At 45.1% G+C, this 27,144-nt stretch overlaps 1 protein-coding gene across 18 annotated transcripts in view; it reads left to right on the top strand.

Moving 5' to 3' along the window:
• The window catches only part of CADPS2 (calcium dependent secretion activator 2), a 333,758-nt gene that overhangs the window by 158,943 nt on the left and 147,671 nt on the right, over positions 1-27,144 (top strand). For all 18 annotated transcript variants that reach the window (XR_014555332.1, XR_014555333.1, XR_014555334.1 and 15 more), the window contains exon 8: positions 9,464-9,603. Coding sequence is in view for 14 of the 18 variants with exons in the window: in XM_083698926.1 (XP_083555052.1) it covers positions 9,464-9,603 (140 nt within the window). In the remaining 4 variants the exon portion in view is untranslated. The remainder of the gene's footprint in view (positions 1-9,463; positions 9,604-27,144) is intronic.

The raw sequence follows: 27,144 nt of genomic DNA, 5'->3' as shown, positions 1-27,144 counted from the left end.
ATGGGGCATGTGAAATATTACTTTAGAACATCCAGTTGTTGGCAAATAATTATACTGGAGGAAAGAAAGGCTTCTGTGCAGGTATCCTTTGGAAGACAGTACATATGTTATAGCATTGTGTGCAAAACAGAAGCAGTGAGCAACCCATTTTCCTTATTTCTTGTGAAATGTGCACAGACATATACATCTCACAGTGAGTTCTGTGTGCTCTGTGATTAAAGACTGGGAAATTATCCATATGGATGAGATGTGTTTAATTCCGCATCTCAGTTCTTAAAGCACAAACCAATAGTATGAGTTACTCCTTCTTCATTCTTTGTTCCTCCCTAGTGTATAAACTGATTCAAATCCACCATTGTTGGCAAATATCATAAGACCTTTAGCTTCATTTTAACAGCATACATAGTAAGTATATACAGTGGTACCTTGGTTCTCAAATGCCTTGGTTCTCAAACGCTGAAAACCCGGAAGTAAGTGTTCCAGTTTTGGAACGTTTTTCAGAAGCCGAACATCCGATGCGGCTGTCAGCTATTGTTTCCAGGGCACCTGCACCAATCAGAAACTGTGCCTTGGTTTTTGAACATTTCGGAAGTCAAATGGACTTCCGGAATGGATTAAGTGTGGCGTTTTTGCTTTTGCTATTTATTTTGCATTTTTGTTTTTGAGGCTTTTTCGGTTAATTTGTTTTTGTGACTGTGTGGAACCCAGTTCAGCTATTGTTTGATTGATTGATTGATTGATTGATTGATTGAGTGACTGTGGAAAGGGATAAAAGCCCCCCATCCAAACAATAACTATCATCAGTGCAGGTAAGAAAAAATTAATTTTAATTTTTATCATCTACAATACTGTCTTATTTATTTTATAGTATAGTACATTGATTATTGCTTTCATTTTATGGATCAGTGGGCCCATTAGATAGTAAAATTCACATCAAATTGCTGTTTTAGGGGTTGTGTTTAAAGGTCTGGAATGCATTAATCCATTTTGCATTAATTTCTATGGGAAAGCGCTCCTTGGTTTTGAAACGCTTTGGTTTTGGAACGGATTTCCAGAACGGATTAAGTTTGAGAACCAAGGTACACTGTACGATCAATAAGGTACAGTGGTACCTAGGGTTAAGTACTTAATTCATTCCAGAGGTCCATTCTTAACCTGAAACTGTTCTTAACCTGAAGCACCACTTTAGCTAATGGGGCCTCCTGCTGCTGCTGCACCGCCAGAGCACGATTTCTGTTCTCGTCCTGAAGTAAAGTTCTTAACCTGAAGCACTATTTCTGGGTTAGCGGAGTCTGTAACCTGAAGCGTATGTAACCTGAAGTGTATGTAACCTGAGGTACCACTGTATATAGTTTTAATGCTGGCATTAAATAGGGTTTATTGGCTCTAGAATTGTCTGCTGCTTTTATTGCTGAGAAGCTTTTGGCCCAAATATCTGACATAAAGGAGTTTTGGCCACATAACTGTCAGGACTTGATGAGGAACGTATGAGTTGATCAACAGGGAAAAGGAGTGAGACATATATACTGGTACTTAAGTACCTAACCCTTCATTGATAGAATAGTGCGAGTGAATTGTATGGAATTTTGAGTTGTAATGGCAATGGAGGGGTGAGTTGGGAACAGAGTTAACGTTTAATTTGCTTAGCAATGACTGAGATTTTAAAACTGTGTGCATATTCTAGCTTTCATGTACATAAAAACATCAGGATTTATTTGACAGAGGTAATCGATGTATGAAGTTCATTTTTTGAAATACGTTCTTGCGTTTGAATCAGGAATGCTAATTTCCTAGTCCCAAAGATTCATTTCATTCCTTTTTTTGTCATGTTCTGTCCTTTGAATATCAAATATTCAAGATTACTAATTGAAAGTGACAGCCATTGTACTTGCTTAACACACAAGTGAATACAATGTGGGAGCAACAGGTGGTGTTTGACTACAGCGACTATCTGAGTATAAAGATAATTCATCCTTGTTCTAGTGATTATTCAATTAAGAAAAGAAAAACTTATTATTCTTTCTTAGCTGCTCGTCAAATCCTAAAGCAGTTTGTATAACATGTTATCTTTTATGCAGAAGATACTGCCTCAGTTCTATAATTGCTTGTAGAAATCTTAAAATAACTTGTTGGCTCATCTTGTCATTAAAAAGAAGAAGAAGAAGCAGATCCAACTTCTTCATTGATTATAAGTGCTTTCCTTTGTTGGAACTGGAATTGCTGTTTCGTTTCTCTTCTTTCCAAATTGGACAGTGAAGGTTGTGTTTCCCAACTCACCTCTGCCCCCAAACCCTATATTTTTATCATCTTACAAGTTCAAAATTTCCAGCAGTGTTTTAATCTGGGTGTAGGACCTTGAATGGCCAAGTTTTGCTCATCGAATCTGGTCAAGTACCGTATTTTTTGCTCCATAAGACACACTTTTTTTCCTCCTAAAAAGTAAGAGGAAATGTCTGTGCGTCTTACGGAGCGAATGTGTGGTCAATCGTTGGCTCCCTTTCTGGCCCTGCCACCTTGCCCAGGCCTCCATTGTTGAATGTTCTGCTGTTTGTTTCCCCAGCGACATGTGACTGGCTGATTAGATTATCTGTCTGGAGACTGTAGACACGGCTCCCTTTCCTTTCCTAAAGAAGCTGCAGAACTGTGAGATGAACCCCATAAAAACAGGATTTTTTACCTTTGCAAAGTAAGCTCAACCACTTTGAGCTGATCCTCAAAAAAGGGACTTTTCCCCTTTGCAAATGAAGCTGCACAACTGTGAGCTGATCCCCACAAAAACGGGGCTTTTCCCCTTTCCTCCTCTAAAAACTAGGTGTGTCTTATTGTCAGGTGCATCTTATGGAGCGAAAAATATGGCACTTCTTGTGAGATGGTCCAGTATTTCTTCCCTTGCCTCTAGCACCACAGGCCCCTGGCATTCTCTAAATCAGGTCCTTCATACTCTAGCACTTTCTCTCGTCTAAATTCTATGCTAACATAAAATGAGCTCCAGCAAGCTTCAAGGCCTGTCACCAGAATAGGTGATGTCTGTTTTTACGGAATATCTCTAAATATCTAGCCCCGTAGACATTTGAAAAGTGTACTGCTCATCTTCCAGTGTGGTGGCCTCTTCAGCGAGATTTCTTTTTCGCTGGTCTTCTCCTGTGACCCTCTCTCTCGTTCTGTCTTAGTGGCTTAGTTTGTGTCTCGGCTAGAGAATGGAAGCTGATGGCTGGCATTCATCTCAAGGAGATTGAGGTTATAACCTGTACGTTGAGATAAGAAAACATAAGCCATGGTAGACGTTTTTGCTTCTCCCCCACCCCGCCGCCCGCTCTCAGGTTCAGTCTATTGAATCTGCTGGAGCAGGTATAGGTCAAGAGGAAGCTGTGGTTGCTGAATTTGATCCAGGAGAAAATGCCGCTCTTCCTTCTGCTTTCTGTCTCTAGCTCACAATCAGTAATTGGCGTGGGCTGAATGGTAATCGTGAATGCAAGTAGTGGTAAGAAAAAGGAGGTAAGGTGAATGAGATGTGTTGTATTGATGCACTAATAGGGAGGGCAGAGTGAACTGGAGGGATAATAATGAAGGCCATCAATCTTTGCAAATATTTGTACAACAGGGAATTGGGGCTGGTATCTAGAGTAGGATTGACTCAAAACTGGAAGACCAGGAGTCCCCCTGGATTAGATGCTCACTGCTATTCGGGGTGAGAGAAGGTAAAGGAGGAAGTGCAGAAACCCAAGGACCCACTTCTGATCTCGCCATGCATAGTTATGAGGGCAGCGGCATGAAGTCTATGTTGGAAAAATGCCCCCCCCCCCGGAAGGGGCGAACTTCCCAAGACTTCTCTCTGGTGGTCACTCTCTGGCTGGAATCCTCCCTCAGTCCAGAGAGACCGGTAATAAGCGACCCCTCCCTCCTGAGAGGAGCACACTCATCTTCTGGCATCCCATCACAGAAGAAAGAGGCAGTCTGTAGTCTACTCACTACTTTATTAAGACTGTACAAGCAGCTCTTACAAGCATGACTGCTCTCCTGAGCAGCAAACACAAGAGTCTACGACTTGACTCACACTTTGACTCAGAAGCAAAAGAAACTCTCCGGTTACATGAAAACTGGCAGAGACTTCCTGTCTCACGTTCAGAGACATCACATGATGTCAACACAGTAGCTGCTCTTTGCAGCTGGTGAGATCTGAAATCCCAGCAGTCTAAAAGAGCCAACCCCCCCAAAATAAATAAATAAATAAATAAATAATTTATTTGGTTTTTCAAATTAAATTTTTACAGAGATATATCAAACATAAATAGTAAAAAAAACTAGATAAAATTCCAAGGAATCTCCTGGACTTCCAACCTCCCCTTTGTGGGTTCTATTTTTAATCATTTCCTCCAGCATCTTTTATGATGCTCCAAATCCTTTACCTCTTCCATTATGTCCAGAATTCAACCTTAAATCACAAGTGATATTCCAATCCTACCAACAAGTTTAACTATTTACAATGGTCTTTAAGATAAGTTATAATTCCCCCCCCCATTCTTTATTAAAATGTTGGTCTTCCTGATTTCTGACTCTTCCAGTCATTTTAGCCAATTCAGCATAGTCCATTAACTTCATCTGCCATTCTTCTATGGTAGGGACTTTTATCTTCTTTCCATCTCTGGGCCAGTAACATCCGTGCAGCCGTGGTCGCGTACATAAATAGTATTTTCTGCTCCTTTGGGATTGGGGCACCTATAATTCCTAAAAGGAAGACCAATTCCCATTGGTTGACTTATTGGTAACAGAACACGAGTTGTATAAAAATGAAAGATGCATTACGTTCTAAACTTGTTAAATGGTGAAAACTTGGACAACCTTGAAGCAGCTAAAACATACCTGGGTGATCCAATTGAGAAAATCTCATTTTTTAAGTTATTGTAGGGTTTGAAATATTCATTATTTACTGGCTACAGTACAAAGGAAATTCGGCAGAAATGTAAATATAGAATTACCTTTATTGTAATATGAACTTCATACAATTTCTGGATTCATCTGTAATTTTTTTTACCTTATTTGTTCTGTCTATCACTTATTAATATATTTAAACCCATTTTAACCACATTTTTTTTGTAAATTTAAGAAATTATTGTCCCAATACATCAGCCCTTCCCCATACATATAATAACAGAACAGCTAAAATCAGAGATATTGCAGTTTCATAAATGGTAAAGAAAGTGTGTATGTATGAATGACTGACTGACACAGGGCCAGCCAATCAAAGCCCTGCTTAACTAAAAAAACTATGGAGGTAGCCTTGTGATTGGCCCAGGAGCTGGCCATTCAGTGATGGGTAAATCTGGCTTCTGCGGCAGACCTGAAGAATTTATTCCTCCCAATCTTGAGTTCAAGGGGGAAGATCATTATGCACCCCAAATGTGGACAGTGTGCATGCGCTGAAAGTGCATATAAGTATACGTATATTTTTGGCTTCAGATTTTCATCTTAAAAATATTGAGGAGTGGGCAATGTTTCCTCTGACTCAGCCTTTGGAATCAGAGAAACAATTCACAAAGTTTATCACTTTCTTGATATAAGGAGCTGGACGTAATTGAGAGGAAAATAATCACACCATTACTCACAAATCCTTTGCTAGGAATATATAATCCAAAAAGAAGAAAGGTGTTGCTTGGAGGGCAAGGGAGGAAACCAACCTGAAATAAATCCGCTGGCTTATTTATTATAGATGAGTGAGAAATCTTCAAGAAATACCTTGCTTGGGATTCTGTTAGCGTAAGCAAAAAGAATCATTTGAACTTGTTAGAATCCTTGTGTCGCATCCTAATGCCTCATCTTAATATTGCCATTTCGTTACTTACTTAGTTCCTTTTATAAATTTGCTTCCTGTGAAAAATCTCAAAGCCATTTAATGACAAAAGCTGATACAGAAGTGTTAAGGTGAAAATCCTTCTTTGAAATGGTTCGTGTGTTCTGGAAAACCTTCACAGCTCTATATCCTCTTTCCCCCTCTGGCCATATTGTCTCCAAATGTGGTGTTAAAGCAGTAATGTCGGTCTGGGGTTTGTCAAGCTGTGCAGCATTGCAGGTGTGCATTCGGAGCAGGGCAGAGAAAGCATTGCTTCAAAACATGTCCCGTTGCTGCATGGCAGTGAATTAGAGCATAACTGGGAACTTCCGTGGGAGATGGGCGGCTACCAGTCTGGATTTTATATTGATAAAAGATTGGGGGCAGCAACAGCCAAAGCAGCAATTGGGAGAGAGAGTCACTTAGGATATGGTTACCAGAGGTCCCTGTTACCCAGATTTATTTATTTTTTAAGTGCTGTAGATTTATTAGTAGGGAATGAATGTTGTGTGATTGGTTCAGCGGCACAAGACACATTATATGGGGACTTCCTTCGAGTCAAAATGGTGGGTGCCACGGCAGCGGGCAGCTCCTGAAGCCAGCCAGAGCCAATTGCACTACCAGCCTTGCTTCGGGCTGCTGAGACTGTTGCTGCCGCTGTCAAGAGGGAACCGGGGATGCCTGGCGCATCAACTGAGGGACCTGCTGACACCCCCCCCCCCATGACCCAAATCGAGCCGGGAGCGAGAGTACCTAGCCACCTGGCCGACTGCCCAGCGGCGCTCCAGGGCCAGTGAAAACCCTGGAGCTGACGCAAGGAGAAGGAGGAAAGGAGAAGCAGAAGGAAGAGAGAGAAAGAGGAAGGAGAAAAAAGAGGAGAGCCCCAGCCTTGCCACATTGCTGCAGCCGCCACAGCTGAGGAAGAGAGGTAGGAGAGCACCGGGAGGGCAAGGACATGTGGCCGAGCCCAGGCCTTACCTGAACCTACTCCATGGCAGATAGCACTTCAGGAGATCAGGCCCGGGGCTCAGAGGAAGGCCGCGTGACATTAGAGACCCAGAAGAGAAGATATTACTTCTTATTTTTTTTAAAAAAATGTTTTTTTTCTCTCTTTTTTAAAAAAAACGTGTCCTCAGATTCTTTGAAGAAAATCTGGTAACCTTAACTTAGGAGGTATGACCCAGGCAGCTGTCAGGAGCTGGAATCAGGCATATGTCAACAATAAAGCAATAAATCACCCAATGTCAGTGTAGTTAACTCTTTGTTCAAAGAAACAAATCCGCTCAGTCCTAGTGGTCACAACAACTCTTCCTTGTAGGTCGTTCCCCAATGAAGCATTGCAATGACTGAAGGTCCTTCCCACCGCTCTCTTAGGCTCCTCCCCTGGTTCCTACCCCAGCAGCCTAAGGCTCATTGTTTTGTCTCTCTTTTCTCCACCCTCTTCATGTTCTGGTAGACCAGTGGGGAGGGGAGCTGGTCACAGCAGGAGGGAGAGACTCCCTGGATTCCTCTGCAGCCTGCCTCATCTCTGTCTCCTGGTCCCCCTCCTCAGCTGCCTCTGAGTCTGGACTGCTCTCTGCCACAGCTTCTTCCTGCTCACTAAACCCTGTTGCCCCTTCAGCTTCTGACACCTCCTGCTTCCAGTCTGCTCCTCCTTCTTCCTCTGACCTCACACCACTGTCCCACCACCAGTCCGCCGGCTCTAAGCCACCTTCCCTTGGGGGGGGGAGGGTGTCCCCTTGTGGGTTCTCCAGCTGGTGCCTCCCAACGCTCCTCTTCATCCAGCCGCTAGTCCATGCCAGCATTTGGGCAGTGGTAAGGAGAGAGAAGGAGCAGGGAAAGTAAAAGGCTTGCTGAAAAGCAATAGCAAATGCAACTCTCACTCTATAGACATAGGCATGTACATGAAAGCTATTAGTGCGGACTCACACATCTGTAATGGCAGCTGCATAGGCCTACTGAACCCCTTAGAAGCTCACAAAACACCAGAGTTGAAGCCACAGGGAGGCTTGTGGGGGGCCTGCCACTTCTCTAAACCTTCAGCTTACTTTTTCAAGAAAACAACTTAGGGGGAGGGTGACTGTATTCCCCTCCCAACAAGCTATAGTCCCTATCTAATTTGGGGTTTGGGCAGTTGCTTTTAAGAAAATACGGGAATGTCATTAGATCTAATCTCACATTTCATCTCATTCAGGCACTGAAAAATGCAGAATTCTGCCATCCGTACCCACAGCAGCCAGTATTAAGGCTGTGCAATTAATATTTGACATGACGTAGATCAGGGGTCAGCAAACCTTTTTAGCCGTGGGCTGGTCCACTGTCCCTCAAATCATGTGGTGGGCCGGACTATATTTTGGAAGAAAAAATGGAACAAATTCCTATGCCCTGTAAATAACCCAGAGATGCATTTTAAATAAAAGCATTTCATGTAAAAACACCAGGCAGGCCCCACAAATAATCCAGAGATGCATTTTAAATAAAAGGACACATTTTACCCATGTAAAAACACACTGATTCCTGGATCATCCGCGGGCCGGATTGAGAAGGCAATTGGGCCGCATCCACCCCCGGGCCTTAGGTTGCTACCTCCTGATGTAGATCAATGATATTTTTCCACATCGGTGTTGTGTGAGCCACTAGTTTTGTTGAATTGGAATATAGCTTTTAAGTAACAAATGTCATTTTTAATGTGGGAAAAAAGAATAGAATATTATACAAAATATTTTAATAAAGAATTTACAGGACTCTTCTCCAGAAACTATTATTATATTTGCTATTTCATGACAATGAATGAAGACTACAGAAGCTGCTCAATCCTGCAGCTTGCTTGCTTTGGGACATTAATGTTGTTCAACATGATGCCTTAGAGGATGCACTTAATAGAAAAGTTTTTTCTATAGAGTCTGCTACTGTGCAGGTGTCTGCGCTGGTGAGTATAAATGGTGACAGAGAGCAAGGCCTTCTCTGTTGTGGCACCTCGACTATGGAACTGTCTCCCTCTGGAAGCAGGAATGACAACATATTTGGTTGTGCTGTCACCAAGCAAAAGCACACCTGCTCTCCTGGACCATTGGGGAGGGGGTTAGTAGTGTTTCTCCTTAATACATTTTTTTTTTTGTATGTTCCTCTGGTTCACTGTGGCTGGTACTATTAATTATTGTGTTTTAATTGTTCTCTATGTTGTACAATATTTTCTCTATGTTAGAAACTGCACTGTCTACAAAATTTCAAAGCGAAACAAATACTCCATGCCCTCTCATAATTTCATTTTATATCTTGTATAACCTGTTGTTTATAGCAGGGATAACTTGAAAACAGCGCATAGCCCCATCTTGAAAATGTTTGTATCGCTTGAAAGGTTGTTTTTCAGGCGCATTGAAGCTTTGAATTCATGAATGAAACAGGTTTGGTATCAAAGTGATCCGAAATGTGATGTTTTTCGGAAAATAAACTTGTCTGCTTTGAAGCTGGATGTGTTAAAATGCAGCTGAAGTCTTTAAAGATTTGCTTCTTCTATAATCCCCTTTCAAGCAGAAGAAAAGTGACAGAATCAGCTTCTGTACTGGCCAGAGCTTACAAGTCAATTGGTTAGAAGTTTTTCAGTGTGATAAACAGCTCTCATTGTGTTCTCCGCAGGTAGTATTGTATCCAACATCCAATAGCTCAAAGTCACCTGAGCTGCATAAAATGATCGTCCCCAAAAACAGCCAAGACTCTGATCTGAGGATAAAGCTGGCAGTGAGGATGGATAAACCAGCACACATGAAGCATTGCGGGTGAGTTTTGCAAGCAGCAAAATTTTAATTCTGTTTCCAGTGGACACATAGTTTTTGTTTGGTTTGTTTTTTGTTCTACTGTATAATCCAAAGGGAGGGGGAATTAAAGAAGTAATGCAAGTATGACTAGAGGAAATGCAAGCTTTGTTTAAACTAAGAGTAACTTGTGGCTTGAATTGAATGTATAATAGAGTCATTTGAGGATCAAAAGCAGTCAGGGAAAACTAATATATGCAAGAATGAAAATTCACTGGATTTTTAAAAGACATGCACTTGAATTTTGGCATTACGGTTTCCATCAAAGGTTTTTTTTATGAATTATTCCTGTCTCTTGTGTATGAAAAAAATGCTACATGCAGTTATTTTCTGTTGTAATTTTCTAAGAGTTTGAGATCTGCTCATCATTCCTCATTCCCTGTGAATAGTCTAAAACATCAGTTTACGAGTACTGTAGCTAAGTATTGCAGACCTTTTTTCAAAAGCCAAGCTATGGACCCCCTACTTCTGAAAGTTTTGATAACTTTATAGGTCTGTGGACCACCAATTGGGAACTACTGGTTTTAAAAGATGGTTGTTTCCATACCCGGGGTCACCTCAGGTGGCAGGCTGAGGACAGTTGAGAGGGGCAGCAGATCTGTGCCCTGAGAAACATACCACTCATTACCTGCTGTGCTTCTTGCCCCAGCTCTTCTGCCACTGCCCGTGTTTCTGTCAGGCCTCCTTTTTCCTTTCTTACCCCTTTAGCACAGTGGGGCTTCACCAGGCCGTCTCCAGTTGCCTCAGGCAGAAGAGGTGGCGCCATTTTGTATTTTGTCCCAAGTAGCACAACGTCTGGGGCTGGCCCTGGCTGTTGCCCATAGTGCCTTGGCAACCCGTTTTTGAAATGAAGGGGGCATGGGAAAATCAGGTTGTGAGGTGACAGGAAAATCTCCCTGTTCGGGGGGGGGGGGGAGGATAAAAAATTGCACTGGGCATGCCTCAGCTCTTGGGCCCACTCAAAGTAGCTCAATGGATCCTGCTCTAGCAGTAGTACTAGCACTAGCAGTAGTAGTAGTAGTAGTAGTAGTAGTAGTAATTAATAATAATAATAATTTATACCCCGCCCATCTGGCTGGGTTTCCCCAGCCACTTTGGGTGGCTCCCAACAGAATATTAAAAATGTGATAAAACATCAAACATTAAAAACTTCCCTAAACAGGTCTGCCTTCAGATGTTTTCTAAAAGTCAGATAGTTGTTTATTTCCTTGACATCTGATGGGAGGGCGTTCCACAGGGTGGGCGCCACCACCAAGAAGCCCCTCTGCCTAGTTCCCTGTAACCTCACAGAGAGGGAACCACCAGAAGGCCCTCAGAGCTGAACGTGTCAGGAGCTGGAGGAATCTGTGAGTGGCTGCCCCATGTTGTGAACCACTGAATAACTTTCTCAGGGAAGAATGACTGACTCTGCCTACTCCGGGATCACTGCTAGACCTTTATGACCAGGAAGGAGTGGGAAAGCCTTCATTTTTTAACTTGCTACTTTTTTTGCAACTGAGCAATATCATTTGGCGTGGTGTGATATAACTGTGGCATCACCCTTCCAAGACCAGCAGCTTGCCAGCATGGTAGTATAGCGTCAGGAACTGGCTGGATGAGGAGGAGTGTTGGGAGCCCCCCACCCAAGAGCTCCCCAGGGAGGGCACTGAAGAAGACGACTTAGATCCTGGTGGTGGGGCACTGAAGAGCAGTCTGCGGAAGGGGAGAACTGAGAGGTGCTAGAAGCAGGGGGGTTGAGTGATCAAGGGGGGCCAGGAGAAGTAGGGCCTTCCAGGACAGGGTTAGAGACTGTGAGTCACAGTGTGAGGACAGACAAAGAAGAATCAGAGGTTGCCCCTCTGCTACACAGCATCAGGACAGTTCCATTCCTGATGGTTCGCCTCCCCCTGTGACAGCCCAGTTGAGGAGAGTTCTCGACGCTGCTGAGCAACAGGCCGGACAGGCCCAGAGGAGGAGCTCACCCCCTCGACCCAGCCTTTGTCTGCTTGGGAAGGATCCAGAGTCATGGTTCCCAACATGGGGCACATGCCCCACAGGGGGGCAATTTGATTTTTAAGGGGGGCAATTTGAGAATGAGTTATCAACATTTATAGTGGTACCTCGGGTTAAGTACTTAATTCATTCTGGAGGTCCATTCTTAACCTGAAACTGTTCTTAACCTGAAGCACCACTTTAGCTAATGGGGCCTCCTGCTGCCGCTGCGCCGCCAGAGCACGATTTCTGTTCTCATCCTGAAGCAAAGTTCTTAACCTGAGGTACTATTTCTGGGTTAGCGGAGTGTGTAACCTTAAGCGTATGTAACTTGAGGTACCACTGTAATGGTCTTTTAGGCTTCCTCCACATGAATAGGACTTCACTTTTTGAATAAGAAGAACTATGTGGGCATGCATCAGGGTTTTAGAGATGCTTAGGTGGGGCATGGCCAAAAAAAGGTTGAGTACCACTGATCTAGAGTGAAAGGCAGGAGGGGGAAGCTAGTGGTCAGTTTCAGCAACGTCTCATCTGGGTTAAGGTGAACCAGAGGACTCTCCTGTTATTTTCTGTTAATAAAGAGCTAATTGCATTCTGTGCCTCCTGTGTGTTTGCCTGCCCTGTGATTGACCAGGCTCCTTAACATCTCCTTGACAAATAGACAGGGTTCATGGACAGCAACAGTGGAATTAACCTTGAGTTCCTACCTGTGTGTCTGTGCAGCCTATGGTTTCTCCCCTGCCTGTCTCAGCCCTGTCTCAGCTGCAGTCGTGGTTAGACCCCGCTACTGTCGTTGTTTAGTCGTTTAGTTGTGTCCGACTCTTCATAACCCCATGTGCCAGAGCACGCCAGGCACTTCTGTCTTCCACTGCCTCCCACAGTTTGGTCAAACTCATGTTGGCAGCTTCGAGAACACTGTCCAAGCATCTTGTCCTCTGTCATCCCCTTCTCCTTGTGCCCTCCATCTTTCCCAACATCAGGGTCTTTTCCAGGGAGTCTTCTCTTCTCATTATGTGGCCAAAGTATTGAAGCCTCAGCTTCACGATCTGTCCTTCCAGGGAGTGCTCAGGGCTGATTTCCTTCATAATGGAGAGGTTTGATCTTCTTGCAGTCCATGGGACTCTCAAGAGTCTCCTCCAGCACCATAATTCAAAAGCATCCATTCTTCAGCGATCAGCCTTCTTTATGGTCCAGCTCTCACTTCCATACATCACTACTGGGAAAACCATAGCTTTAACTATAGGGTCTTTGTTGGCAAGGTGATGTCCAGTATCCCTGCCAAGAAAACTCCATGTCCCTGACCCCGCTACTACTTGTTCCTAAATGCCAGTGTGTCCCCATGTTCTTGGTTACCCTTCGGTCCTGATTTGCTGTTTGCTTCCAGTGCCCTCCTTGTTCCTTCATCCTGCCTCCTAGTTTTGCCCCAGCCTCGCTCACTGGTGCCAAACACGGACCTGCCGGGCTCCCAGCTCATATCAGCCTGCAGCCCACGGCCCGGCTCTGACGGGAACAAAAAGCCTTGGCGACGCTGTTCCCCACAGTTAAGTGTGAATGCCTTCACAGGGAAATGGTAATAATAATAATAAAAAACTCTGCCTGCGAGGGAACAAACCGTTCCTTGTGTACCAAAACGAAAAGGTCACTGTATAAATAATTTATGGCAGGATTTTTAAAAATTTATGAAAAATACTATCTTTGAGCTCCAAGCGAGGGGAGCGGTTTCAAATGATTAGGATGTTACTGTTCTGCCTACAGTCCGCAAACAGTACAGTTGCCCCTCTCGAAGAGGACCTCCCTACATCCAGTGGTTTTAGAAAATCAGTTCCCAGGTTCTAATATTACCTTCCTTGGTAAGGTGAGCGAGAGTGTGCTAGCCAGGTAGCTGCAGTTATGTCCAGAAGCAGATTATCTGGATATGTTTCATTCTTGTTCCAGGCTGGTTTTAGCACTTGGCCACTCTGGTTATCCTTGGAGAGACAGGAATGTGTCTGTTGCTTTTCCTTGATTTCTCAGTGACTTTCAACACCACAGAACATGGTGCCCTTTTGGAATGATTCAGGGAATGGAGGCACTGTATTACAAAAAATAAAATTGTGGGTCTGTCTCCACCCCGTCCCCTTTAATCCCCCAATCTCACTTCAATCGTTAATCTCCACTCGTCACCTGATGAGCGGAGATTAAATCCTGCTGCCTACTCTGTGAAATCTGCAACAGGAGAACAGGATCACACAGCCAGGGCAGGATTGAAGGAATGGGTTTCCCAAACCCCAAAACTGACTGTGCAGGCAGTTTTTAAACTGCACCAAAATCCCCGTTTCTCCATAGCTAAATGCATAAACTTTAGCCGTTGAACAAATGCAAAACAAGAACACAGCTCTCTCCCTTATCAGTTTGACAGCAAGACTGGCCTTGACTTTACCAGTAGAACAGACACAGACATATCTTATGTCCTGACCACAAATGACGCAGAGACCCAAGTCTGGGACTAATGCCAGAGCATGTTCTCGGAAGTAGTGACCTCTTGCTCCAAGATAGGAGTAGGAACAGGAATAACCTTTTATGGTCAGGAGTGCAGGAAGGAAATCCCTTTTATGGTTAAGAGTGCCGGAGCAGGAACATATGTGTACCTGTGTACGTACGCCGACGTGGTTGGGCTCCTAGGGGAGGAGTGAGAGGGTGCCTGGAGGATATATAAACTGCATGAAACCTGTCATTTCTTTGTACTTGCTGTGGACTCACCACGCAGGTGCCTTCTGCTATCGGGAGAGCAGAATAAACTCTTTCTTTGAAACAACCTCGGTGTCATTTTGACTTCCTTCCTCCTGTCCCGGAGCAACGCAGACCCAATCGGTGAACTCCAATAAGGCTACAGGATCAAATCTTGTCCTCTCATCCGTCAGCTGACATCTCCAGTGGCGTCTTGTCAGGGGGCTGTTGGGAGAATGCAGGTCATCTACAGGTCAAGAGTATGATTTGAGACACAAAATGCAACTAGCTTATACTCACAAAAGTAAAAAAAACAACGCAACAGAGCTCATTAGAACTAGTTTCCCCTAGTTGAAGACATTGCTGGAACTGGTGTCTGGCCCCTCCTTCCCTCTCTAGATCCCTCAAACTCTACTCCTCCCAAGCAGCCATAGAGTGCAGCGATGGGAAGAGCTTCCCCTCTGGGCCTGTCTGGCCCATTGGTCAGTAATATGCAGGACTCTTCACATTCTGGGTGTCAGTGGAGGAGGAGAACTAGCAGGAATAGAGCTGTCCAACTGCTGTCCAGCTGTAGAAGTAGCTTCTGCCTCCTCTCCACTGGTCTGCGCTCACACAAGACTCTTGGCACCCAGGCCTGTCCTGGAATAGCTTCCTTCTTCCATCCCATCTGTGCTCACTCGAACCTCCTCCTTCTACTACCTCCCAACTTGTCCCTTCAACAGACTGATCCCCACTGTCCTGGGTCCATGTCTCCTTGCTTTGTGTCATCCCTGGTGGCCGTCACGCCTCTTCCTCATCCAGTCAGCCCCTGACGTGCCTATGGCTAGAAGTGTACAGCTGTTTCTAGGCTGGGTTGCCCTGGGCTTAGTTGCCCATTCTCTGTTGACCTCCCGTCTGGACTACTGTAATGCTCTCTTTGCGGGGCTGCCCTTGGAAGAGGCCACAGCTAGTGGAGCATGTGGCTGTTAAGCTGTCAAGTATGGCAGCCTGGTGGTACCATGTGTTATGAAAGCTAAGCACTGGCTTCCCGTGAGCTTCCAGTCCCAATTCAGTGTGTTAATACAAAGCCACAATCAGCTTGAGACTCGCATTATCAACCATCAGACTCTAGAGTCGAGCAGGAAAAAGGGCTCTGTTAGTGGTGCTGCCTTTTGTGAAATGCCCTCCCTGGCGAGGTGCAACTGTCCCCCTCTAATATCTTTCAGGTTGAGCTTAAAAACACTCATTTTCACCCATGCGTTTGATAACGGAAAGATACTGTTCCAGTGCATGGACAGCTCAGTTGGTTAAAGTGTGATTTCTGATAATGCCAAGGTTGCAGTTTCTATCCTCATATGGGGCAGCTGCATATTCCTGCTTTGCAGGGGGTTGGACTACTGCAATGCACTCTACGTGGGGCTACCACTAATCCAGAATGCGGCAGCTAGACTGGTGACTGGGGGCGGCCGCCAAGACCATATAACACCGGTATTGAAAGGCCTACATTGGCTCCCAGTACATTTCCGAGCACAATTCAAAGTGTTGGTGTTGACCTTTAAAGCCCTAAACCTCGGCCCAGTATACCTGAAGGAGCATCTCCACCCCCATCGTTCTGCCCGGACGCTGAGGTCCAGCACGAGGGCCTTCTGGTGGTTCCCTCATTGCGAGAATGAGCAAAGCTACAGGGAACCAGGCAGAGGGCCTTCTCAGTAGTGGCGCCTGCCCTGTGGAACGCCCTCCCATCAGATGTCAAAGAGATAAACAACTACCTGACATTCAGAAGACATCTGAAGGCAGCCCTGTTCAGGGAAGTTTTTAATGTGTCACATTTTAATGTATTTTTAATCTTTGTTGGAAGCCGCCCAGAGTAGCTGGGGAAACCCAGCCAGATGGGCAGGGTACAAATAAATGATGATGATGATGATGATGATGATGATGATGATGAATGATCCTCAGGGTCCTTTCCAACTCTACAATTCCATTATTCTAGCTGTGAGAGTATGTGGCTGTTTTACACGTTTTTATATGCTTGTTTTATTTTCCGTAGTTTTGTTTTATCACTCTGGTGCTCACAGCCCTGGACTTCTTTGGGAGGAAGGGGAAGGAGTGAGATAAAATAAAATATTTGCAGTTTCAACCGTTTCAGCTAACTGCTTGGGACCCAAAGGGTGGATTGTGAAAGCCAACTTTGTCACATCAATTCTCCTGGCTTTGGCCAGGAAGATGGACAGCTTTCCAAGCATTTAATCTCAGTTGAGCATCAGTGGAGCTTTGATATCTAAAATACAGAAGAAGTCTGAAATGCATTGGGACTAACTGATAATATTAATCCCTGGGCACATGCATCCACTGAACAGATAAGCAGAAGCACTGGTTTTAACTCACTTAAGGTTAAGTGACTTCAATTAAGTGCAGTGCGTGGCTTAAAACAGAGTTAACCTTGGATTTATGGTAGGCACTTCACAATATGGTATTGTATGTATGGTATTGTCAACTACAGTATGTATGGTGTTACATGCTCTTGACTGCTGCTTCTGGAACTGAGACCCGATTTGCACTTTTGGAGTATTGTACTAGAACCTGAGAGAGCAGGGTTCGAATCTCCACTCAGCCAAAAAGCTCACAGGTTGATCTTGGGCCAGTCACCAGCTCATAGTGTAACCAACCTCACAGGGTTTTTGTGAGAATGAAATGGGGAGGAGGAGAACTACCTTGAGATCCTTGGAAGATAAAAGTGACATATAAATATAATTAGTAATAATAATAATAATAATGAAACACTACCATGCGGGTGGCGTTGTGGGTTAAACCACAGAGCCTAGGACTTGCTGATCAGAAGGTCGGCGGTTCGAATCTCCGCGATGGGGTGAGCTCCCGTTGCTCAGTCCCTGCTCCTGCCCACCTAGCAGTTTGAAAGCTCGTCAAAGTGCAAGTAGATAAATAGGTACAGCTCCGGTGGGAAGGTAAACGGCGTTTCCGTGCGCTGCTCTGGTTCACCAGAAGCGGCTTAGTCATGCTGGCCACATGACCTAGAAGCTGTACGCCGGCTCCCTCAGCCAATAAAGCGAGATGAGCGCCGCAACCCCAGAGTCGGCCACAACTGGACCTAAGGGTCAGGGGTCCCTTTACCTTTACCATACAGCTTTAAACAGCCATGGCTTCCTCAAAAGAACCCTGGATATGTTCAAGTTGCTGGAAGTTGTCAGGAGACCCCTGTCCCCCTCACCAAACTACAATTCCCAGAGTTCCCTGGGAGGAATCATAGAATCATAGAGTTGTAAGAGACCACAAGGGCCATCGAGTCCAACCCCCTGCCAAGCAGGAAACACCATCAGAGCACTCCTGACCAGTGGCGTAGCGTGGGGGGTGACAGAGGTGCCGGCCGCACCGGGCGCAACATCTGGGGGGGCGCGAGTCCAGAGGGAAGGGACAAGTTCCTTCCTCCGCCGGGCTCCCCGCCGCCGCCGCCGCTGCGCTCCACTCACTGCTCGCAGGAGGAGCAGCCGCTGCAGCAGTGCCGACGCCGCCACCGATCCCTGGCCGGGCACGGGCAGCCTCCGCACCCCGCCGCCGCCGCCATCCCCTCGGCCCAGCCACAGGCGGCGGCTGCTTCTGCCGACGGGGAGGGAGGAGAGCTCCGAGGGGCCTCGCCGCGCCCTGCGCTCCCCAAAACCCTCCGAGAGGAAGCCGGCGGGCGGGCGAGGGTCTGCCGGCGGAAGGGGGCGCCGCTGGCTCCGGCTCTCAGCGCAAGTCTCAGCCGCGGGGGGGGCGAGGACGGAGCGCGGCTGGAAGCCCCCGGACCCAGCCGGGGGGAGGAGAGGCGCTCGCCAAGCCCGGATCTGGAGCGCCTCGGAGCGCGGGCTCCACCTACAGCCCAAGGAGAGGAGGGGGCGGGGAGGCGCCCGAGGGGAGGGGGCTTCGGCTGCCTCAGCTCGCGGGGGCTCCGCAAATAATAAATTTAATAAATTCCTGCTGAGCCTTAAGGGGGGGTCCTTGGCTCCTTCGCGCGCCCCCAGCCCCAGTGGCGTAGCGTGGGGGTGCAGGAGGGCCGGCCGCAACATCTGGGGGGGGGCACTCGCACTGGAGTGCTAAAATCCACGGGTTAGGGGGCGCAAATTACTTGCCTTGCCCCGGGTGCTGACAACCCACGCTACGCCACTGCTCCTGACATATGGTTGTCAAGCCTCTGCTTAAAGACCTCCAAAGAAGGAGACTCCACCACACTCCTTGGCAGCAAATTCCACTGTCGAACAGCTCTTACTGTCAGGAAGTTCTTCCTAATATTTAGGTGGAATCTTGTTTCTTGTAGTTTGGAACCATTGCTCCGTGTCCGCTTCTCTGGAGCAGCAGAAAACAACCTTTCTCCCTCCTCTATGTGACATCCTTTTATATATTTGAACATGGCTATCATATCACCCCTTAACCTCCTCTTCTCCAGGCTAAACATGCCCAGCTCCCTTAGCCGTTCCTCATAAGGCATCGTTTCCAGGCCTTTGACCATTTTGGTTGCCCTCCTCTGGACACGTTCCAGTTTGTCAGTGTCCTTCTTGAACTGTGGTGCCCAGAACTGGACACAGTACTCCAGGTGAGGAAGGGAGGATTGCGTGTTAAACCACTGTGAGAATTACAGCTCTATGGGGTGGGAGGCCTCCGAACAACTCTCCACACACTCAACAAACTACATTTCCCATGAATCTTTAGGGGAAGTCATGACTTTTAAAGTGGAATGATACTACTTTAGATGTAAAGTGCAGCCAGGGCCGTGTGGACCTAAGGGGGAAAACATACTTCTTAGAACGGGTTCCTTCTAGCATGTATGCTATATGTTCATCTTGACTTGGAAGAAATGCCTAGCTTTGAAAGTAACATTACCTGAAAAATACGTTTGGTTGGATGGGTTATGTTTTAGCATAGCCTAGTGGCCAACAGCACATATTACATTGTCATGCCAAAATATTTTAAAAACTCATTAAAAGTTGCTAAATAAAACCAGCAAATACAGAGTTATTGACAAGGGAGGGGACAAACAAGAAAGCAAAGAGGAGGAAACATTCTTTATAAGTTTTAGTTGTTCTCAGTATACTTGTTTGCTTGTGCCTCAGCTGTTTACTACTAACTTAAGAGACACACAAACCTGCTAAGTCATACTAGTGGTTCATACAATTCAGTATTATCTGCTTTGTGAGGCAGGACCTCTAGTTAAATATGTTAAGTTAAATTAATTGGAGAAGCTTGCAAATAACAGATAGGCTTAGGATTTAAACAGGTAATGGGATGAATTAGTATGTTTAATACTGAATTGGAAAGGAAAACAAAAGGATGTTAATTTTATAAGAATAGTGGTTTTGGAAAACCGTTAAAATAATATACACTGAAATTCAACCAGAGGGATACGAGGAAGTCACTTTACAATGCTACTAGGTTTGATTTAAATATGGTAGAGATTTTTGTTTGTTTGTTTGTTTGTTTGTTTAAAAAACATTTGGAAAATAAATTTAAAAAATTGGGGGGGGGGGGGTCTGCAGGGTCTGAGCAGATCCTTTCCTGGCTGTTTCAAACCCTTTGTTTGGAGGTTAATATGAGCTGATCTGCTGATCTGTGGGTTATATTATTCATTTTTGCAGGGGTGTGGATTTTGCAAACATCTTGGATTTTTGTTTTGTTTTTTTTTAATTTCAAAGCGTAAATCAATTAAGGCTGTGTGCATCTTTTGTTTCCAGCTGTGAGAAAGTCGATCAAGCCTTGCCACAGATTGCATTGGGAATTCCAATCATTTCTGAGAATGGAATCTCTACAGTTTCCTAATATGTCTTTGCTCTGTTTTTTTAAAACTGCAAACCCTGCAAACACTCGTGGCAAAGTGTGCCAAGCCTTTGTCATGAGAGGGCAGTCTCTTCATCAGATCTTATGGTGTGGGCAAGATGATACTGGTGAACGGGGGGGGGGGGGTGCACTTTAAATACCCTGTACCTAAGCCATTTGGGGCTTTTTACGCAATATTCAGCACAGTAATTGTTTCCAAAAGCATCTTGGTGACCAGTGCAGATGATTCAGAGAAGGAGGGCAGAATTTTACCAGATTGCCCCAGACACTCTCTCTCTCTCTCTCTCTCTCTATATATATATATATACACACCGTATTTTTTGCTCTATAAGACTCACTTTTTCCCTCCTAAAAAGTAAGGGGAAATGTGTGTGCGTCTTATGGAGCGAGTGCAGGCTGCACAGCTTATCACAGAAGCCAGAACAGCAAGAGGGATTGCTGCTTTCACTGCGCAGCGATCCCTCTTGCTCTTCTGGTTTCTGAGATTCAGAACATTTTTTTCCTTGTTTTCCTCCTCCAAAAACCAGGTGCGTCTTATGGTCTGGTGCATCTTATAGAGCCAAAAATACGGTATATAAAAGCATAAATGTCTAGCCTTCCTGGAATGTTATGGGACAAATGCACAGGTACTTTCTAAGCTACCTCTGTAAAATGGCAATGAGTGTGGTAAGGCTGCAGCAATGAAGCACACAATAAGACAACACAATAAAGCACTATAAAAGGTAAAGGGACCCCTGACCATTAGGTCCAGTCGTGACCGACTCTGGGGTTGCGACGCTCATCTCACTTTATTGGCTGAGGGAGCTGGCATACAGTTTCCGGGTCATGTGGCCAGCATGACTAAGCTTCTTCTGGTGAACCAGAGCAGTGCACGGAAATGCCGTTTACCTTCCCGCCGGAGTGGTACCTATTTATCTACTTGCACTTTGACGTGTTTTCGAACTGCTAGGTTGTCAGGAGCTGGGACCGAGCGACGGGAGCTCACCCCGTTGCGGGGATTCAAACTGCCGACCTTCTGATCGGCAAGTCCTAGGCTCTGTGGTTTAACCCACGGCGTCACCCACATCCCAGTATAAAGCACTATAACGCGAGGTCAATTTGCAGCTTAGCGTATTTTTCTGCGAGTTTGTTTTCATGCTGTGTGTTCAGGCTGCCAAAAATATTGATGTTGATTCTGACATTTCAATCTTCCTGCATCAAGTTGCATACCATAGGTTGAATCATAGAAAATAAAGTTTAGTTTTTGCCATAAAAATGTGATGGCATTTCAACCTTTTAGGTATTCGTTTGTTCTTGTTCTGAACAAAATGAATAGATTTAAATCAGTTTACCCAAAAAATAAGGAAATAAGATTTGAACATTGCAGAGCAGGTGACATGCAGAAATTATTTTAATGAGTCATTGCATAATGATGATGATATTACATGCAAAAGGGTTAGGGAATAAAGAAACAGAAGTGTACATCCTCCTGATAGATCCATAGAGAACAGATTATAGCAATGAGCTTGATCTTAATTTTTTTTTCCTGGCAATAATTGCTAGTAAAGGGATCTTGGAGACCTTTGTAACAAGTTGCAGCCATTTTAATTGCAGAGAGAAGCCGAGAGGCTTTTAATTGCCAGAAGATATATTACTAAACGAGGTATCACTTTGCATTCATTTCAGAGGAATTAGTCTGAAATATTTGCAAAACTTGGGGGAAATCAGATACAAACTCAACTTTTTTTAACCACAGTTTGGACTAACGTCCCATACAGTTCTATGCAGATGAAAGGTTTCCTTAGTGGTTTAAGCTATAATCCTGTGATTGGTTGGCATTTAAGCCAATTGACTGCTCTGGGAATAAACTCTCAACTGTGTATTGGCCTCATCAGCATGTTTCAATCATGGGGGAAAACATCTGAATCAGGTTCTTTCAATTTAAATAAATAATCTGCTGTGATACTTTTATGCACTCATCAACACTGCAATAGACCTTCAGTGCAATCACGTTTATTTTTTACTGAGTTATTAAAGCTCTAGTAGGAGACAAACTACTTCAGAATGCTTACAATGTTCCTCCTGCCCCTTTTTTGTCTTACCTGATTTGCTAACTGCCTGGAGCTTCTACTGCCAGGCTTGTAGAATTTTTGTTTTTGTATAAAATAGTATTTTATTGATGTCCAATAGCCCTGATTCTTCTTATTTCCACTTACCTAGACATTGCTTTGAGCCACTTTCCCCATACTTAAGTATAGGTACCTCGGGTTAAGAACTTAATTCGTTCCAGAGGTCAGTTCTTAACCTGAAATTGTTCTTAACCTGAGGTACCACTTTACCTAATGGGGCCTCCTGCTGCCGCCGCGCCGCAAGCATGCGATTTCTGTTCTCATCCTGAAGCAAAGTTCTTAACCCGAGGTAATATTTCTGGTTTAGTGGAGTCTGTAACCTTAAGCGTATGTAACCTGAAGTGTATGTAACCTGAAGTGCATGTAACCTGAGGTACCACTGTAATAATTGAGCCACATCCCTTTCTAGTTATTCCTTTATTTCTTTTGTGATTAGAGTTATTTTATGCATATCCCATGTAATAAAGCCTTCATAACCTCTCATGGCATGGCAATAAATATACCTGGTGCATAATTCTCATTAGAATAGCAAAGTACTGCATCTTTATTTTATTTTTCTATGCTGGCTTGTTTGGTAAGTAATAAAGGATTAAGATGTCGAGCAGGTAATAGTCTTTTAAAAAGGTAAAGGTAAAGGACCCCTGACAGTTAAGTCCAGTCGCACATGACTCTGGGATTGCAGCGCTCATCTTACTGTACAGGCCCATCAGCCCCAGCTATCAGCATCCATGGTCCCTAGGGATGATGGGAATTGTAGTCTTGCAACATCTATAAATCCACAGGTTTCCCCATCCTTGATACAGATGCACATTTATGTCTGTCCCTTTGGTGTGGATGGGAAACTTCATTTACATGTGTTGGCTGTTGTCACATTAAGATGTTTCCCCATGTCTAGTACTAAATATGTGCTGTTTCTTGTTGTGCATGTTATCTCTTAACCTATGGCTGCGCTCAACACAACTTGTGGTCAGCTTTGAGGGGCTTCTGTCTCAAGATAAAACAAAGCTCTGTTTTCCCCCACAAAAGCATGTTTTGTTTCTCTGGAGTCTGGCCTATTTCTTGTGCATCTGTTTAGGCTCATTCCAGTTCTTTCTAGCACTGAGGAGAGAGAAAAAAATACTTCATTGTGAAACACTTACAGCTTCCATTTTGATTACATATTGAGAAGCATTTAATTATCTTATCTCATTTAATTAGCTTCGCTGCTGGGGTCAATTGCTTTTTTATTAGCATGGCAGACTTCCGACTTTGATTGGCATGAAATAACATAAAACGCCGTATTTCGTTTTAAGACGGCACACTTCCAAAGCTTTGGCCGTTCTGTCATTTTATCAAATTGTAACATGTTATGTTGTGCCTATTTCTATCAGGACCAGCAGAACGTCTTCTTTCTGATCAGGGAATTTGAAGGCGGAATGTTCCTAACTTTCTGAATGAACAGACACAGAAAAAGTCAAGGCATAAACCAGAACAGTGGTGCAGTTTGAATTTCTATGTTCCTTAGCACCCTTCCTGAAGTTAGTGGTGCATATTTTTAAAGCTAATTAAATTTTGTGATGAAAATATAGCAGTCCCTTAAATTCACGCGTGAAATGCTGGTCCACTCGTCTCCACATTGATAGTGGATGTGGGCATAGACAAAGCCTACACAAAAAGACTTGGTTAGCGTGTAACTATGGCTTAGCGTAGGGGTTGGCAAACTACGGCCCAGGGGCCAGATGGGGCCCCCCAGCTCGTAAATCCGGCCCGCAGACCCTTCCACCCGCTTGGTCAGTCCTTGCGCAGGGACTTGTGCGACGCTAGCACGGCTTCGGATTGGCTGCAGGAAGTTCCTGCTGAGGTAAACCTGGCACGGCCATGGATGGAGAGGTGGGCGGGCAGACAGTGGGTCTGGACTGCACCATGGGCATCGTGATGGGCACATCGTGGGGCTTCAGATGGAGCACCTGCTGTCCCCGCACCTGGTACCCGGCTCGGCGTTGCTGCTGGTGGCGCACTCGGCGGCCACGTTGGAGCAGCTGGAGGGCTATCTGTGCGCCGCCTGCGCGCCGACCTGGCCTTGGACAACAGGCCGCAGTGTGGGGTGCATGCCGCCTGGGAGCTTCGCGGGGATGGGCTGATGGAACAGCTGCTGCTCGCCAACAACGCCAGTGAGCGGAGGCACCAAGATGTGCTCCTGAGCACGTGCAGAGTACGTTCTTCCTCCAGGTCCAGAGGCAGCTAGAGGACCAGCTTGCAGGGTATTTATATTTTTCAAAATATAGTCTGACCCCCCACAAGGTCTGAGGGACAGTGGACCGGCCCCCTGATGAAAAAGTCTGCTGACCCCTGGCTTAGCGCAAGTGTGCACTCTCCCAGACAGGAAATCACAGCCGCTTTGCTCCTCCACTGTTCCTGCTGTTGCTCTGCACCATGGTTTGGCTTAGCTCGTAGTTTGTCTTCTCCAGACAAACCATGGGCTACAAACTGAGAACAAGCCTTGTGGCTCGTGGTTTGTCTGGCGTGAGACAAACCATCACTTAGCAGCACAGCAGTAACAGGACCCAGAAGTAGAGCAGAACAACCACCCTCTCTTATCTGGGAGCCCACACATTCCTGCTAAGCCATGGTTTGGTTTGGCTTGGCATTGCAAGCTAACAAGGTCACAGATCTCCATGAGATTGAGTAGCCTGTGCTGTCAGGAATGTGTGCAGATGTTCAACGTGAAGTTGGGGAAGGGTCTGGGAGCCACTCACTTGAGGATGACATGTGAGGAAGAGAGCTTCAATTCTCCATCGTGAAGGGAGCCATCAAGGTACATTAATGGCCCCATTGGAACTTAATGACTCTTGCTATGTAGGCATTGCCGTACAGAGAAGAAGCTAGGCCAATCTCCTTTGGGTTATGAGATTGTATTTTGCACAATGTTCGTACCACAGAAAGAAAGGCACGGCTCTCAATAACTGCATAGTCCCTGTTTAGCAAGGTGAAAAGCTGTTGAGGGAGAAGATTTTTAGTGTGAAATGGCTAGTAAGGAATTATTTGGAGCAGGAGCGTCCTCTCTCCCAGTCGCTGCTCTGCTCAGCCTGAAGCCACACACAGCTGTGATATTTGGTTATAGAAATCCTTCAGGGGAAATGATCACAGAGCTAATTGTAATAAGACTCATTCTTACTAAAGTGGTGAATCTTTGGGCTGTACCATTTCAGACTTGCAGGCAGGCAGGTGCTCTGTAAGGGGGAGGGAACACACCCTGAATTTTATCTTGGAGGGTCCCCAACCTCTTTCTTCTCCACAGCCTTCATCAATATATGTGACTTTCCTAACACGTTGATAGTGGCTGAAATTTCCATTTTACAGACAGTTCCTTCTGTCCAGCGACTTATTTTTTTCACCCTTAAGGTAGTACTAAGTACAGTACAATACGTGTTCAGCTACACAGGCAGTGTTAAAGTGCTTTCAAAAGGCACTTGTGATACCAGGATACAGTTCATGCACAATCTTTGTTATTAATCCGCTGTAGTCTGGTGATCAGTATGAGGTATCTAAAACTAATACAAGCAACTTCTGGTCCTCTGTATTAAACAGCATTGGCCACAAGAGGGCACCATGGTTTAAAGGAAAGCTAAGAAACTGTTAAGCCTACGGTGAACTTGAAGTTCAAAATGTAAAATGGGCAATATGAAAAGCGTTTGGGTTTCATTTTCTAGTGGCAAACTCAATTTTTTCCCCCAAAGCTTACTTATATGCAAACTATGTCGTGTTGAGTGCCCATTCTATTTTGTTTTGGAAGAATGAAAAAAGACACTATTTCCTGCCTTAAAATGTATTTCTGCTTTCATTTTGGAGAGTGTCTACATGCAAGACGTTGCAGTCTTGATAATGGGCATTCAGAACTTTTTTGGTTATATCCTTCAGTGATCAGACCTCAGCTATGTCTGTTCAGAGGAAAGTCACACAGATTTCAGGTTGATAAACTTGCAGTGCCAACCCCCTTAATGCATTTTAGGTGTATATATGTAAGGAGTTTTTAAAAGTCCAAATCAAAAGAACATAAAATATCAATCTGACACATAGAGGAGTTTGAATCCAGCTTCATCGTGCAGGTATATTTGGCAAATAGGATTGACTTTCCCTGTCAAGAGGGAATGGGGAAGTTATTTGTCTCATTTGCATGTAACACTAAGCCCATAAACTATGATTTATTAAGCCATACTGAGCCCAAATGCATCTGCTTCGCTCCTCCCTACCATGAAAGAAACCATGAAGAGGCTAGCTTAGCATGATGTCCAAAGCAGGCCAGGACGATGGTTTGTTTTGCTCTGCAAACCATCACAGCAAGCCAATTTGAAACCAGCATTCGTTCTTGGCTTTGCTAAGGGTGAAGAAAACCACGGTTGTGGGTGTAGACGACTCTTCGTGGTTTGCCTACCTCCTTGTGGGAGGCAGAAGCGAAGTGGAAGCTCTTAAGCTCTGGGCACCAGCAGGGACAGAATTGAAGAAGCTCAACTGCAAGACAGTTAAAGCCCAGAAGATGCAGAAGATTGCACCTTGTGCTAGAAAAGTTTTGCGCAGGAATGAAATGAAATGAAATGAACTACAGTGGTACATCGGTTTACAAACTTAATCCATTCTGGAAGTCTGTTCTTAAACCAAATCCTTTCTTAAACCAAGGCACGCTTTCCCTAATGAGGCCTCCCGCCGCCGGTGCCCTTCCACCATTTGGCTTCCGTTCTTAGACCAAGGTAAAGTTCACAACCCAGACCACCAAAAGTTTTGGTTTTGCACCTGGGAGAGAACAATTGGTGGGGGGAAAGATGTCAAGTCCTGCAGGGCCCTAGTCTCTTGTGACAGAGCGTTCCACCAGATCGGGGCCACAGCCGAAAAAGCCCTGGCTCTAGTTGAGGCCAGCCTAACCTCCCTGTGGCCTGGGATCTCC

The sequence above is a fragment of the Podarcis gaigeae genome (genome assembly GCF_964106915.1).
Source record: "Podarcis gaigeae genome assembly, chromosome: 10".
NCBI classification, from domain to species: Eukaryota; Metazoa; Chordata; class Lepidosauria; order Squamata; family Lacertidae; genus Podarcis; species Podarcis gaigeae.
Note: the sequence above shows the minus strand (reverse complement) of the source record. Positions and strands in the feature narration are given on the sequence as shown.